The sequence below is a fragment of the Acipenser ruthenus genome, chromosome 3 (genome assembly GCF_902713425.1).
Source record: "Acipenser ruthenus chromosome 3, fAciRut3.2 maternal haplotype, whole genome shotgun sequence".
Classification (NCBI taxonomy): domain Eukaryota; kingdom Metazoa; phylum Chordata; class Actinopteri; order Acipenseriformes; family Acipenseridae; genus Acipenser; species Acipenser ruthenus.
In genome coordinates, this window is record NC_081191.1 from 84,641,736 (window position 1) to 84,659,168 (window position 17,433).

The 17,433-nt window shown below is 37.5% G+C and overlaps 1 protein-coding gene across 1 annotated transcript in view; it reads right to left on the reverse strand.

The window, feature by feature from the left end:
* Positions 1-358: 358 nt before the first annotated feature.
* The window catches only part of LOC117435253 (parathyroid hormone/parathyroid hormone-related peptide receptor-like), a 121,275-nt gene continuing 104,200 nt past the window's right edge, over positions 359-17,433 (reverse strand). Inside the window, exons 8-13 of the mRNA XM_059017858.1 lie at positions 9,742-9,802; positions 8,469-8,535; positions 6,144-6,238; positions 4,208-4,349; positions 4,035-4,076; positions 359-3,817 (exon numbers count right to left, since the gene is read on the reverse strand). Of these exons, the coding sequence (XP_058873841.1) occupies positions 3,455-3,817; positions 4,035-4,076; positions 4,208-4,349; positions 6,144-6,238; positions 8,469-8,535; positions 9,742-9,802 (770 nt within the window). The 3' untranslated portion in view covers positions 359-3,454. The remainder of the gene's footprint in view (positions 3,818-4,034; positions 4,077-4,207; positions 4,350-6,143; positions 6,239-8,468; positions 8,536-9,741; positions 9,803-17,433) is intronic.

A 17,433-nucleotide genomic window follows, 5' to 3' on the forward strand; every position in this document is an offset into this window, starting at 1 on the left:
GGTCGACACGCTTTGACCCAGGTTGAGCGAGACAAAATGCTTGACAGCCGTTCATGAGCCGATGCAATAACAAACAGCCATGCCTGTGTGAAGGTTTCACTTCCGCAAGGAATGCTTCTGTTTATTCTGTTTAGCCATATTTTTAGTTGATTGAGATACAGCATGAGCCAGATTGCAGCAGGGATGAAGAAACATTTGCTGTAATCAACATCTGGGCCGACAGATCAATCCAGAGAAGCTTGGATGGAAGCGTCTGTAACAAGCTGCTGTCACTCTCATTTATCCGTCAGGGAAACCTGAAACAGGAGTGGTAACTGTACATACATATATATATATATATATATATATATATATATATATATATATATATATATATATATTCATTGCAAAAAACTATGTTAACACAGCATTTAGGGTTGAACTCATCGCCATAAAAGCAAGGAAATGTGGCATTAGGGATTTTAACCCTAACTCGCCATTCCCACCCCCACACAAGCAGCCAAAGGAACCAGACAACACAAGCAACTGCAGACTGCCGTCATCAGGTGAGACATAGAACATGCAACTCTTTCCACGTCACATAAGAGACATCCATCATCATGGTCCACCGGTACTGTTGCAATGGATATACATGTACACTATATACACAACACATACACACCCACTTCAGGCTGCAGAATCGTATCAGCTAAACAAAAATAGAACTATTCCAATCCAATTTTTAATATACCCCTGCGCAGGATGCATTTTAAGGACAGTTTTGTGAAGGAAGCCTGAAAACATGCTAATAAAATAAATCAATATTTTGACCAAAATGGCAGCTATTAGGTATATGCATTTGTGGTAGTGGCCATCAAACACTGGTACCCAGGAAAACATTATTGAAATCAGTTGGCTCACAAATCAGTATTTCAGCATTTGTTTTGCAAATGTTTTACAGATGATAGATGAGCAGGCCCTGGAGGCACAGTAAGTGATTGAAAGTTGATCATTAAGTATTATCATCCCAAGTTAAATTGTTCGTTGTGCAGTAGCTCAGAATCACCTAAAGAAGACAATCTTGCGCAGACGAGCAAATAATTAATTAGATAGTTATTAGAGGGTTTTTTTTTAAATGTAGAAGAAAATTACCTCTCATAAAACAGTTTTATCAGGTAAAGCACTTTCATACAGATTAAGGGGGTATTCACACTGGGTTTATTTCAAACGTCCTCAGTCCGGTTTGTTTGCTTTGAAACAATGTATCAATGTGCAAGCTGTTCACACTTGCCTTGTGTACAAACGTACTGAGTTTGTTTGGAAATTAACTGGGTCTCGTTTTCGTGGTTCACTTCCGTGTTTTCCCAGGACTCAGTTCACTTGTGTTCATATAGAAATAATCAAGTGAACTCATTTTTTATTAATAAAAGACCATCGGATGTTTACATTTTCTGTCATTGCTTCTTCATGCTATGTAAATATTCAAATACAATAGTAGTACAGTAGCCTACTGTATATATTGTTTAATGTTTTGCTTTTTTTCATTTGTATAAAATCCTCGTATATTGAAAAAAAAGAACTACGGTATTGTAATAATGACAACATAAGGAATGCATTTTTAGGGATATAGCTCCTTGTGTAAAACATTAGCATAGAGTGTGTACAGCGATAAATAAATTATGTTTTCATTTTTGCAGCACCGGTAAACATATTTACGTACGCACCAAGAATAACTTTGCCCAAACAGACGTTTGTTAAAAACTGGACAACGAGCCAAAAACGGAATGTTTAACTTAAATACTGTATATATTGTATAATAAAGTTTGTACTTACACACTCCCTGGCACAACATCGATACAGTAATCCACATGCAGATGTATTTTCTGCAAATGTGATTTTTTTTTTTGTTTTTCTCCAATGTCAGTGATGAATCCTGAAAGCGATTGGAGGCAGTTCACATCATTCAACATGAACTTGAACAATTCTACAAAAATAAAGAAAACAGCTTTTTTTAAAAAAAAAAAAATAAATAAATAAAAAGAGGTTATACCAATCGCACCAGCCAACCGGAGCCACGGTAATTTTAATAAATTTCCAGGTATGTTGATATTACAGCGAATACACTGGGTTTTGTCAGTCTGATTTTTATTTTTATCTGATCAAATTTCTAACAATGCCGTTGTTTCCTCCATTGTCCATATCGCTCATCTGGACATTTTTACAACCTGTTTGTGTATGCAGTAACTGTACAGCCAAATCTACAGAGACCGTCCAGTGTTCACATTCATGTTTTTAAGCAAACCGAACTCAGATATTTTGCCAAACGGTCTGTGACCATCTCTCCTAGTGGTCTCAGTTCGGTTTGGTTCAGTTCGTTTGCCAATCGAACTCTGATGTTCACACTGCTCTCCAAACGAACTGAACCATACTGAGTACGAAAAAAAGCTCCAGTGTGAACAGGCCCTAAGACTTTCAGTTAAACCAAATGGTAAGTCACAGGCATTTACTGTATTTTATTTATAATTAATTTTAGCATCTATATCAAACTAAAAATGCAGTAACAATGTATCCATTTATCAACTGTGTTTAGATCACAAATGTAATGTACAGGGCAATTGTGTGATTAATGGCATTAGCTGAGATTGACAGTAAAGCTCATTTGAAAGATAACACACCCTTACACAAAGTGTAGTATTTCACCTTTTGTGGAACGTGACTAGAGTTCTGCACATGTCGCGGACAATTTAAGTTGGGCCAGTAAAAATGGTCTCACTCATGATTTACATCAGACCTCAACCAAGAGATTTTCTTTTGTCATTTCATGTAGCTCTGATTAGATCATTAATGGAATGTCCCATTTTCCACCACAGACCTCAATCAACAGAGGGCATCTGAAGTGATCTAGTTCCTCCATGGCCAGCCCATTTGTGAGTCTCTTCCTCGTTTCCATGAGCACGGATTTACTGCCAATCCGAGCTGATCCGGGTTCTCCCGCATTCTTCCTGAACCCCCATTGATAGTCTACCCGTCGAGTGAAAAAACTCCAAGCAATCAGAGTTTTCAAAGGATGCTGGCGGTTCTTTCCCATCAAGCCTTGTGGCTAAGGTTGCATTCATTTGTTTACAAAACCAAAAGGATGAGCGCTATTACTTTGCTTCCGATAATCTTAACAATTTTTCAAGCTTTTTGTTACTAAAAAAAACGATATGCGAATATTAAAGCATGGAGAAACCTGTTCATCCCGGATGTGGATTAAATGTTTACGCCCACTTGTCACTTGATTGGTCAGTGTTGTGACATACTTCCACCCATCCTGCTTTGGGAAAGGGTCAGAAAGAAATTCAGGGGCAGCACGGATTGGCAGCCAATGAGGGTTTTATAAATTAACAAGGAAACGCAGTATCAGGGGCAGCAGGGTTTTCAACCTGGTTGAGTGGTGCATGGAAACGAGGTATTTTTTAAGCATCAATGTACTTCACATTACGGTTTCCCTTTCCTCCTCCACCATTATAGTAGGCTTGTTATTTTCGCAAGGTCCAGACATGTTTTCTTGCTCTTCCTCTTTGAAATACAGCTCCTGCCCTGAAGAAGGAACAGAGTTCTCTGAAACCGAGCCGTTTTTGACATAACCGGGTAGGTTGCGGTGCCCATTTTTGAAGGCAGGTGCCAAGCGGGTGGTGTGATGCAGGGCTGAAGAGCCTCTTGCTGTTACATTTGTGATGCTGGTGTGCGACACCATGGGTCCGTAGCTGTATGTGGTGCTGCCACTCCGAGCCTTTCTTTTGAAATCCAGCGCCAATGTCCATCTGCTCCAGGACTTCTTAATCTCTGCCTGGACCTATTAAAGCAAAAAAAAAAAAACAGGAGCTAAGTAAATGTAAAAAATAAATGTATGTCCCACTGTGTTAAAATAATGATTCCTTATATAATTCTAGCTGAATTGGGGTAATTTTCCATCCTTTTCCATGGAAAAGGATGTTTGATACAGCATGCCATTTATTTTCTTGTGTTACAAACTTTTAGTAAATACAAGCTGGAATAGAAATAGTATTTACCTCACCATTGCAGAAGCAATATATTATAGCAACAAAGAATCCCTATAAAACAACAAAGAAAACAATTAGCACAACAAAGAAAACAATTGACTTTCATGATCTGAACAGCTTCATGGTTACACATGGAGGAATGGAGGACTGATGTTGAATAATTCGATTTGAGCGCACTGTACCTGGAATGAATTAAACAGCATCTCATAGTGCATCTGGATCTGCCATGGAATCCCTGAAACGTCAGTGTACGGCATAGCCATGAAGACAATGTAGTGAACTCCAAAAAGAGGCATCAGGACCAGTGTGGACTTCAGCAGCTTTCTGTGGACAGTAAAATAATTGGTTGTTCTCCTATTTTTTATTTATTTTTTACCAACCCCATATAAAGAATAAGATAATGTATTTTATAATTTGTGCATATATATGGTTTTTAGGAACTTTTGTAACTAACTTTTGAAGGGAATGTCAAATGAAGTTTAAATTGTACAGCAAAGTAAATGTTGTATAATGTGTATACAGGGAGCTGTGGCATGGTTAAAAAATATTGAAGAAAAGTAAGGAAAAGTAAACTTAAACTTACTTTGGAAGACATGCAAGATTTTTTTTTTTTTTTTTTAAATCAACTTAACTTTGTGTGGCTAGAGCAGCCCCTAACCCTATGTACAATCTTCTGTGAAAAAAAAAACTAAAAATGGCAAAAATTGTTAGCCTGTTCATTCAATGTTAGATAATAAGTCAAAGCCTCAAAGATACAATGTCTAAAAAAAGGAAAGCAAAATATTGAAATGATAAATACACCTGGAAATTAAAGATTTAAAATGTTTAAATTGACAATAAAGCCAATGTTTACCAGTTTCTAATTGCAAAAAAACTTCCTTTCAGATTTTAGAGTCAATCAAAACGCAGTTAGTTTAATTTCTGCCGGAAGATTCACCGATCACAAGTACAAAGCTTACCTGAAATCATACTAAATTACCCAAAATGTTAACCCAAAAATAAATTAACAAAATATTTATTACAAATAAATTACCAAGAGTGCTGAAAGAAATAAGATTTGTTTTACATATGATGTTGATGGGATGACACAAGGAGAAGATGATTCTAGTGAAGAATCTGAAGTAGATGAGCCTGCGCACCACCAAACCATTCAAATCAAAACCGTAGGTCGTACTATAGGTCTACTGCATGCAGTGTTTTTTGTGTCATTGCAATATGGTTGAGGCATGATTCTGTGTTTTGCAGCTGTTTTTATAATGTGAGATAACACTACTTTAAAGTGTGCGAATGTTGAATTTCATTGAGATGCTTAAAATATAAGAGGCTATTGGTCAGTTGTTGAGAGCACATTAATAAATAACGTTGAACAAGTATGTTGCTTTTAATTTGTATTTTAACGATGCACAGCACCAAAACAATCATATTGTTGAGAGTTATACATTCAGATTATTTTCCCAAGATTGTTTTTTTTTTTTGCCCACTGATTTTCTCCCAGTTTTCAATTGTAAAAATAAAACACCAAAATATTCCAGTGAAATTCTGAAAATAAATATGAGCAACTGATACAAGAGCTAAAGTCAAGTCATGTCAGTCAGGCCTCAAAAAGATAGCATTTTTAGAGTCGGCAAAGGGTTAAAAAATGTTGGTTGTTAAGGACTTCAGGCCACTTAGATATTCATCTTTTATCATAATTATTGATATGTTAAACTTCAAAATGTTAAATCAAGTTCTTTTGATGCCTTTCCTTTAAAATCTCAAATCTGTTTGGTCGCGGCAAGAGCACATTTGAAGCCGGGGTTAAGAGGGGTTGTGTTGTACAGATTCAGTGAAACTTAATTTAAAGTTTAAAATCGAATGCTTTTTTTTGTGAGAATGTGCACTGATGTCTAATAATCACATTTCACGGGTAGTGCAAGAAATTATTAGAGAGAAGGGTGTACATCCTGTCATGGCTTATCACTTAATCGATCTATTATTTCATTCAACATTTCCTTTAAAAGTTCTTGGTATGACTGTCCAACAGAGGCCTATTTTTTCAATGGTATGCAGTGAGCAATTTCAGGCCCTATGTTACCTTTAAAAAATACACCCTTTACTTGAGGACACATCATTACTTACCTATATTGCTGTCTTGTGTCACATCTTCCGGCATTTGTCTCTCTTAATTTTGTTGCTAAGACTCTGATTATGTTTAGAAATAGAACAAAATTTACCTAAAAAAATTTACAAACAGAAATGTTTTGTCAATATATAGTAAAGCTGCATGTCATGTTACAAAGTTATTCTAATGTTTCTTATACATGTACTGTAAATGCCGTACATGTTCTTATAACATTGCATTGCATCTGTTTTATTAATACTAACTTTATAGTATTATTTAAGGTTGAATTATTGATTGTTTATAATGTATTCTTAAGCTGCAGTGTTGCCCATAAGGCCTGATGTGATAAAGGCTTAAAAGCGTTGTTCAATTTACAAAATATTCAACACTGCCAACAGTGCAGAACTGACTGAAAGTACATAATCCCATCCGTTCATAAATGCTGTCAGAAACTAGAAATCAGCCATGCAATTTGAATGAATATATATATATATATTCAGACAACCCACATGATTTTCCGCCATGCAAAAGGAAATTTGTGGGGTTGTATAAAAAAAAAAAAAAAAAAAATTAACTGGAATGCCTGTAACTACTAAATTGCTTCCATGTTTCTGAATCCATTTAAGTGAACATTCAGGTAGTTCAATTGATCCGTGACAACCATTTATTTGAATATATTCATGATTTTTGAGCATGTCATCTTGGTTTCAAAGAGACCCTGCTTTATGCCAGAGCGGGGAAGTGAGCTAAATGAAGATAATTTGGCTGGGAAAGTGACTTAGGCAATGCACTCTTTATCAAGCGACATGTGACTTAATCATTAATAATATGATGCTTGTGTACTTTAAACATGGGCAGACAATCTCAGCTTCTGTAACATTGGTCACATTGCGAAAACAAGCTGTAATTTGAAGATTTGCTCCTAGGATTATGTTTTTTTTTTTTTTTTTTTTGTCATTCCTTTTCTAACAGACACTTGTACACAAAAAGAAAATATTTGCAAGTCAGTTACTTTTTTCCCAGAAAACCAATGTTAAAGTTTGGTTATCTAGCAACATTTCATCAGTTTATTGTAAGGGATATTGTCAATGATCAGTTGACAAAAAAAAAAAAAAGTTATCCAAATACTGGCACCCCCTACAATAGAGTGCTCCTTTGAATCATCTTTTGGTATTAGCAGATGGAACATCTCTAAGTGAAAATAAAGCTTTGAATTTCTGACCACTTGTGGGCTTTCTGCTACATACTGTTACAGAATGTGTTACAATGCTTGCCACATTCTAATGCTCCTTGTACGACTGACTAGTTTCAGTTTCAAAGCCCACCGTTTATTTTTAACTGAAACTACATGTACAGCATTTAAGTACAATGCAATGACACTTGTAATAAAATGTGAAATCAAATGCTCTTTATTCACTTAAAAATAGTTACATTTACATGTTATTTAAGTAAGTAGTTAGGCACCTTTTCTTTTCAATAAGCACTTAATATGTGGCTGTGTCAATTCTCCTCCTATTGACACTAATTGATTGATTGGAGATTGCTTTGTTTAGGTGGATAATTGTAGCTCCAGTTTAAACGCACCTGAGGGTTTTACATTCAGTTGGCCATTTTTGAGTACACATTGCATCTGTATTTTATATGTCTAACTCTAAATAACCTGATTTAAATAGATGTATTAGCCTGGTATTTATATGCTAATCTATCAACTATAATACACTTGTGGGAGAAATATTGGCATGATTTGCCTATTTATTGGCTATTTAAGTAGTTTACTAAAACATTTTTTAGATATCCAGTGTATATGCTTGCTGCTATATTTGAGAATTGCCTTGTCCATAAGTCTCAATATTTATATACATCATACATGTGTGTCTTTTCTTTTAATTGTACCTGTATTACAAAACGGGATTTTGTGCATTTGTCTACCATTGTAAACTTCTAAAACTTTTGATATTTTTGGTCTAGTGCCTTTCTTGAGTATACCTTTTAGGTCTGCTTTTCTGAATTATCTTTATCTATTTTTTGTGTTGGGTCCCTGTTACATAAGCTTAAGGTATAACTGTTGTTCCTATCCCTATAGTTTCAGAGGTGAAAGTACAGGAGAGTTTAAGAAAATTGTATAATTATATAGTTAACACTTGATGACACAGTAATACTGGACATATACATACTGTAGGAAACTTCTGGACATTTTGTCCAGTACCTTTTGTTGCAACAGTTAATTTAACTTTTAAAATGATATAAGAAACCACTAACGCAAAAATGATAGCAGAGGTTGATATGTTTAATACTTCTGGTTGAATAACTTTGTGATAGAACAACCCAAAATAATTACTTACCATTACTGCTGCCAATATAGGGACTTGAACAATCCATTTTAAGCTGCCAGCACTGAGATCCCAGCACCTGTAGAGAGGAGGCAAGAGTTGTTTACAGCTGCCTCTGTTCTTTTTTTCAATGTGTGTTTTTTGATGACATGTAAAACATAAAACAAAAACTAGAAAAGTTGTTTTTTTAGTATAGTACAGATCATGATCAGTACTCTCTGATCTGAACAGGGCCTGGTCCCAATGAGTTTGGATTAGCACCAATCAACTGTACATAATTTAAACCAGAAAACCTTTAACAATGGCCAGAATGATCAATAGTACACTATACATTTCTGATTACGTAGATTACTTTATAAAAATGATTTATAAAATGGACTAAACACATTTTAAAATCCCACCCCAACTGTACCTGAATTAATTTCCATTCCTTAACCATCTCAAAATCATTGTATACATCAGAGGCATATTACACAATGACCACACCCTGTTGACTGTCATTGTTTTCTTAATTAGACTGTGCTGAGGAACCATGCATTTCAGATTTGCTGTAGTCAAGGCTGTCTGAGTTGGTAATGGAAAGTAATTGGTTATTGAAGGTATTAATGCAGCACACAGACATGGTAAGTTGTGATTTCTACCTTAAATAAGTATGTTAAGACATAAAAAAAAAACTCAGGTGGTCCCTGAAATATCCCCTACGTAATGCAGCTGCATTATTCTACTACTCATAACACAACATATCAACAACCAAACTATGTGGTTCCCAAGAACATTCTACTTGCTATAATCTATTGATTCAGAAGATGTAATAGTTTTCCTTGCTAATATGTAACCAAATACTACCATTTGCAAATACAATCACATTTTGTAAAAAAAAAAAAAAAAAAAAAGTTTTTTAAAAAGTTTTAATATTAATGAAATGCCTATTGGTATAGTTCACAGTATAAATACATATTTTTTTGGTCCAAAGCTAGTAGTGGTCCATGGAAAAAACTGCCTAGGTACCCACCACCTTTGAACAGTTTGAAAACCACTTTCCTATGATATAGAGCTGGTTTTGGGGAGGTAACAAATTGTAGCTCATAGGTATTTGTTGGTACCTACAGCTTTTATTGCATGTGTGGAAATAAAAACAACAATATCCAGCCCATTATATAGACTGTCATAGTGTTGCACTGCATTTTCTGCTGTGCTTACAAATTTTGGGGCATGCTGTTGAGGTCCAGCATTTTAACCACCTGCCGCTTTAAAAGAGGTTCATGGATTTCCAGAAAATACTTACTCTGTGTCTGCAAGAATTGCTCTCACACTCGCCCACACAGTGACAATCACAGCTGGGACTCCTGCAGCACAGAAATAGTTTAATTTCCAAGAAAACATTTTGCCTTTTTACTTAATAAGTATTATATATATATATATAAAATATGCTTTCAAATATTGGTTTATAAATCGTGAAATGAAGGTCAGAAATAGAGTATGTGATATACAAAAACTGATAAGGCGGCAAAAAATTTCAAGATACTGTAAAATAATATTTGGCTTTCCGCCTTAAGATGATTATACTGTAGTATTCAACTGTCTGCTTGTCCACATTGCTTTTTTGGTGAAAAAGTGTAAACAATGAGACATCTAAAGGTGCTGTGTCATAATGACTCATTTAGCACTATATAATAAGCTGCAGTAAATATTATTTGCTTTAAGTTATTTTTAGCCAACTAAAATTTATACATCTTTTCTGTGACAGTTGACTTTTTATGCATCAACAACAATATATCACAGGAGACAAAAGAGGCTAAAATACATACTCAGTCTAAGCTCATTACAATCATTACAGCATTACAGTCTCACTTTCATTTTGACATTCACTATATCCAGCAACTTTTGATCCCGGAGTTCCAGCCATGCCCTAAAGCCCTATAGAATGTCCCATGTATGGCAAATTTGCAACACATTGCCAAGAATAGTTCCACGAGATACAGTACAGTATGTTCCTTGTGATGATGTAGATATTGGACACTACAGCATCCACATTGTATGCGCTGTGCATACAGAATTAATACACACAGTGTGTACAATGCAGGAGCTGTAATGCCTAAGTTTTACTTCTTGACAGAGTTAATAAATGGCATTACAAATGGCATTACCAATGATAAGCAATTAGTGAACTGCATGACAAAAGTTTCTGTAGTTTTTGTCTGTAAAGTTTTTAGGTAGTTATCCATGTGAGTATTTTCTGTTTTTAAGATTTTAAAGCTGCATTGTCCCACACAACTATGAATATCCTTGTGACGTTTGGGCTTTTTCCTTGCCTGTGACCAACCCCAGTCCCACTTGCAGCCAATTCACTTTGAATATCTTTGGCAGTCAATCTCAGATTGTTAGTAACCTTCCTCTCAATTCTTCTACTTGTTCTTGGTGAAAGAACCTTCTTTCTTCTAGACTGAGGGAGCGTTGTGACAGTACCGTGAGTCTTGAACTTCTTGATACTAGAAACAATAGCTGAAATAGGAATACTCAAATGCTTGGAAATCTTCTTGTATCGTTCTCCAGCTTTATGACAATAAATAATTTTCTGCCTAAGGTCTTCAGATAGCACTTTACTTCCCCATATTGACTTATTGGTAATGACAGCAATCATCCTATGCCTAACCCTTTTATACTCTCTAAGGATGTTCACCTACAATCCTGCATTTTCTAGACTTTTCTAGAATATATTCTGCATTAAAATATTGAGATTTCTAGCACCTTGTAGACAATACTATCATAGCAGGGTATGAATACTTTTGAATTGGTATTTTTGGAGTTTTTGAATTACTGAAATAATTAATTGTAGACATCTATTTCTTGTAACTTTTTTCTCTCATCCACAAAAGCAAAACTCTTGCTACAAAAGATTTTTCCTAAAATTCGTAGTTCACGAGAAATTTCTAGAAATTATAAATTTCCATTGGGGTATGTACACTTTTGACTACAACTGTACATAATTCTGAACTATAAAAAAAATATTTTCAATAATAAATTATGTTTCAATAAAATCGACTGGATGTATGAAATTGGAGGAAAAAAGGAATGAATATTCACCACAAAACTCCAGTTAAAGTACAAGCAGCACTTAACAACACTGTAACAGCAATTTCAGACCGCTATATACTCCAGTTAAAGTAATTCGAAGACATAGCCTGAAATGCAGCTGTACCGATTTACTGCACTTCCACAAATGATTTACTGTATTAAAGGGAGTCGCTGGTAATTTTTTTTTTCTGCTTTATCGAGAGTGACTTTCAAATACATTGCAGTACATGAATATGGACAGTAATTCAAGTCATTGTCAATAGTCCCAGAAGACTGTGCGAAGAACAAAGAAACACAGCATAACAAGATGATTAACTTGATGGGCAGTTCGTAATGATGGGAACTTCAAGGTATTTTTTTTTTCCTGTGACATTGCCACATACAGTACTTAATCAAGTATTGTTAAATTGATGAATTTTACTCACTGGCCATCATTAATTTTAAGTGTGTACTCTGACTATTAATACACCCTTTGAACAAGAATGCAAAAATAATGAGAGCCCTTTTTTTATTTAATAAAACACATTACAAAAGATGATAATACTGTGACTAGCACTGATACCAGTTTTAGCCCATTAGGGAGCGAGAATAATCATTTAACAGTAGAACATTATTATATCAATATTATATATTGATTTTGCAAATGAAAATAGTTATCATGTACTCAGATTAACAGAGGCATAAGCAGAAACAGTAACACTTATTTCCAGTAAATATATTACACAGTACGCACACTGCATGATGTGTTTACATTCTTTAATACTCTCTGTGGAATATGCATATCCACAAGATAATATGTATTTATGTAATCAATAACACACTTTTGAAGGATGGCAGTTAATCTGCGTCAGAAGTTTTTGGCAAATCACCAAAATTCTGAAGGATGTGGTCGCTAAAAGAATGTATGTTACTATGAAAATGCTGCCTCTGACATTTGTAATATTATCGACAATATTACTATTCTCAAAGACAAAGAGTGCCCACATTGAGCAGTTAATGCAATAAAATGTATAAGAGTCACAGCTACATGAATGTTTGAAATCTGATTAAGATCTAATTTAACAATTCCATTATAGGGTACAAATCAAGCTATGAAGTAAAAAAAAAAAAAAAAACTGAAATAAGAACACCCAATTACAAAGAATGCTTAGTTTAACAAAGCTTAGAACTGCAGCTTATAAGTAAAAGTGGAATAATGTAAGAACAAACAAACAAACAAACTCCTGAATGACAAAGAGATGTTATTGAATTACAAAGGATCTGCAAAACTTGAAGATAGTTTCCTACTCACAAACTGTTGTTCTTTAAATGAAAAAATATAACTCTTTGAAAAATAGTGAACTTTACAGTACCACAGAAGGTTATTTGTTCCCAGAATAATGTAACCTTGGTTGATATTTATATGTTTTAATCTGAAAAGACATTTGATCTGAAAGAATATGACCCTCTGGTACCAAAACCAAGCTAACATTAAATGTTTATATATAAGAAAAGGGTCATGAGGTTGCATTTGATGCTTACAGCCTGAAGAGACACTGTATGAGAAAAGATTTAACCTGAACTGTACTTTTTTTATACTAGCATATACAATTATATACAAGCATTTAATTGATTTGACAACTGCATTTGACAACCTGGGCATTTGAAACTCAATTGATTAATTAATTACTGACTTCTCCTTCCCCAAGAGTAACCATATTATTACCAGTACAAGGATCCCAGATTTTTTTTTCTAATACTAAAAAGAAACTTAACACTCCAAGGTTAAGTTCCACCAATAAATTACTTTTTTTAAAAATAATTATATAATATTTCAATGTATAAAACTGATTTGTCGTTGGATCTATAATTTATCATAATTATACTATGCATTTACCATAGTTTAATACGGTTTGTCATTATTTTAATATTTGTTTACCATACCTGGGCTTTGCAATGCTTTCACTATGCTTCATTACATTTTATAAATATACATTATAATTATATCTTAAATTGAGTTTCTTTAATTCAGTTACAAATCTTCATTTTTTTTTTTGCAGTTATCAAACCCTCATCAGAGATGGATTTTAAATCTTCTTCCACAGTATGTATGGAATTTGGTATCACTTAAATAAAAAATACAAATGATAATATAAAGCAGTTTTATCATTTTTTTCTAAATGTATGTAATGGTTATGTAATCCCTCCAGAACAATTTAAACCAGTAGACCGGTCACACTGCTATCCTGGCTGCTCATGGTGGACCCTACACCCTCCTCTTCTTGTCAAAGAAAATAAAGAAACTAACCTATGCATACATTCAATAACTCCAAGTACTTAAGAAACACAAACATGACAATTAATTCACCTTCTTCTGTCTAGTTCAGCCTTGACGTCTATAATAACAAATCCATATTGTATTTCAAGTCTAAACGCCATTACCAATAGGGATCATTCATAGAAGCAATAACCAAAATCTAGTAAATACATTTAATAATCTACATTATTGTGTTCAGTAAATGCAGCAATATAAAATCACCAGTGTCATCCTGGTATTTTTGTCAACTTTTACTTATTGTTTCAAGAAAAAGCTGAATTCATAAAAAAAGCCTAACCACTGGCTGGGAGCAAAAACATTGTCATCACTACAAATGATAATTCTGAGATATAAGCATTTAAAGTTTTAAATATAAATCAAAACACAACTCAGCAACCTCAGACCGCATAATATTATAAACATACATGCCTGTAAAAAAGGCTGATCTGACATGAGATAGTACCTGCAACACTATATTACTATTGTGGATCATGTCTGCCCAGCAATGCTGCACTTGTACCCTGATGATGATGGTTAGTTTTCTCTGCCTGCCTCTCTGGACATAGTCACAAATCATGGGCAGCAGTGTGGAGTAGTGGTTAGGACTCTGGACTCTTGACCGGAGAGTTGTGGGTTCAATCCCAGATGGAAGACACTGCTGCTGTACCCTTGAGCAAGGTATTTTACCTAGATTGCTCCAGTAAAACCCAACTGTATAAATGGGTAATTGTATGTAAAAATAATGTGATATCTTGTAACAATTGTAAGTCGTCCTGGATAAGGGTGTCGGCTAAGAAATAAATAATAATAATAATAATAATAATAAAAATAAAAATAAAAATAAAAATAAAAATAATAATAATAATAATAATAATAAAAATAAATCACATTTGGTGTTTTTGAACCAAAAGTTAAACAAGGTCGATGTCATTGCTGCGATCAGGTACACTGCCCTCAGTTCCAGGGCACTGATGTGGGCGGACTGCCACCTGCCAGTCCAGACCCCACGGGTCCCCCTGCCGTTCCAAACCGCCCCCCAACCAAGGTTGGAGGCGTCCGTGGTCAGCACCTCCCTCCGGTGTATTACACTCATAGCAGGGCACACCAGCATGACCGAGACACCGTCAGCCAGCGATGTCTGTCTCGGGCTGGGTGAACTACTTGGGCATTAAGCCATGCCTGCAAGGGGCAAATATGGAGGATACCGAGAGGGAGGACAGAGGAGGCTGCGGCCAGCAGACCTAGCAACCGTTGGCACAGAACCACCTGCACTGACTGTCTGAGATGAAACAGGGACAGACAGGCTTGCAATGCGCTTACCCTGTCGGCCGACAGGGAAGCGAGCATGGAGCGGGAATCCAGCCGGATCCCCAGGAAAACCATCACTTGCACCGGCTTGCTCCCGCGACTGGCCACAGATGAGCCAGTGGTTCAAGTAATTGAGGACTTTGACCTCCTGCAGCCGCAGGGGTGCCAGAACTGCGTCCATGCACTTGGAGAAAGTCCTGGGAGCAAGAGACAGACCGAATGGCAGAACACACAACTTGTACACGCTGCCCCGAAAGGCGAAGTGGAGGTACTTTCTGTGGACAGGAAGTACACATCCCGGAGGTCCATGGTTGCAAACCAGTCACCTGGAGAATGTGACGGGTAGTTAGCATCTTGAACTTCCTCTCCTTCAGGAATATTTTCTGGCCTCTGAGATCCAAAATGGGACGGAGCCCGTCGTCCTGCTTTGGTACCAGAAAATACCTTGAGTAAAAACCATCCTGTTGACATGGGCGTTCTACAAGGCGAATTGCACGCTTTGTGAGTAAAGCGTCCAATTCTTGTGTGAGGACAGAGGCCTGTGTGGGGTCAGACACCAAAGTGTTCACAAGCCCCTGGAAGGGAGGAGGTCCAGCTCGAAACTGGAGTGAGTAGCCAGAGTGGACAGTTGCAAGCACCCACGCATTGGTGGTGCATTGCCTCCATGCCAGAAGGTGGTGCTGGCTGAACAGGTGCAGGGCCTGAGGCCGGAGCCCATCAGGGTTACTGCTGCTGTTGCCGAGCCTGCTGGGCTGTGTTCGGCTGGCGTTGCCTCTGTTGAGGGCGCCTCTAGGATCTCTTCTGGGCACTGAGGGTCGGTTGCGGGGGTACTGCCTGCTTGCCCAGTGCACACAATGATCTGTGGTGCAGCAGCTCTGGGTCTCCATCGCTGTTGCTCCTAGTGCCGGGTATGTGTGGGTCGCGGAAGCAGCACTGTGAGCTGCTTTGACGACTTCCTCGCACGGTGAGACCGCTGTAGCATCTCTTCCATGGCTGGCCTGAACGTGTAGCTGGGGGAGATGGGCGCGTTGATCAGGGACACTTTGTTCGCATCTGGGACCCTGGCCTGGTAGAGCCAAAGCTGGCGTCGCGCAGCCACAAGGGCTCCCAGGTTACGTCTGTTAGCTTGGCAACTGTGCCAAGCTATGAGGAGCAGCTTGTCATTCACCAGCCTCAGCTCATTAATAATATGAGGAGAAGGCTGGGCAGACAGGTCCTGCATCAGTTGCGATTGGTACATTGCCAGTGCCCCCGCACTGTATACCCTTTTTAAATGCATCTCAGTGACCCTGCACTGTTTATTTGGGTTTATTTGTTTATTAAGGGAACAGCTTTGAAATAGTCAGTGTCTGCATTAAGGCAGCCACCGTGCAATCAATGGGAACCCCAGCTTCTCCACGCCCTGGAGGGCATACAATGCTTCCACCCCTCTGGAGCAAGTGGGTGCTGATGCTGGACTGCCCCACGAAGACTGCAACTCCTCCACAAAATCTGGGAGGACCGGGAGGGGCTTACAGCGCTGTGTAGTCGACACCGAGGTTTCAAAAACCGATCGACAGACCTGGGTCTCCTCAGTCCAGTGGATCTGGACCTGGGCAGCAGTTCTGCTCACAAGGGCCGCCAGCGGACCGCTAAGAGCCATATAGGTCGCAGACGGGGAGCCCTCTAAACAGAAGGGGTCCTCCGTTCTCCTCTCAAATTCGCCTTCCTCCATGGAGACGGCCAGGGACACCACATCGTGCTGCTCCTCCTCATTCAGTTGAGACTGAGGGAAAGAAGGGACCAGTACTGGAGGTGAGGGGGTCTCCAGTACCCCAAAAGCCGGAGTGGGTGCAGGGGGAGCTGTCAAATTGAAAAGACGCTCCAACAACGACTGCAACCGTGCTTGCTAGCTGCGTCATTTGTGCCCGTAAGGCTGACACATCTGCACTGGGCGAGTGCCTGCACTTCTTCACTTTCTTGGTCTTGTGCTCCGGAGAGCGAGACACAGACAGAGCACTGCAGCTCGCAGATGGCTCATGCAAGGAGCTCCTCGAGAGTGTCAGCAAAGGATGTACGGGGTACTATGCACGGAAGTGCTATGCACCACTCAAAATGCTATGCATTGGGTTAATGTGCTATAAGCTGCCGAGCTGGAGCTATGAGGCGCGGCACATTAAAACAACTGTAGCCGGTTCGAAGACAGGAACAGTACCAGAAACAGAGACACAAAACAATTTGTCGAGGACAAAATCCAAAATGGACGAAGTTGAGACACGTCTGCTCAGGTTGACCTCTGAACTATAATATTTTTCAATA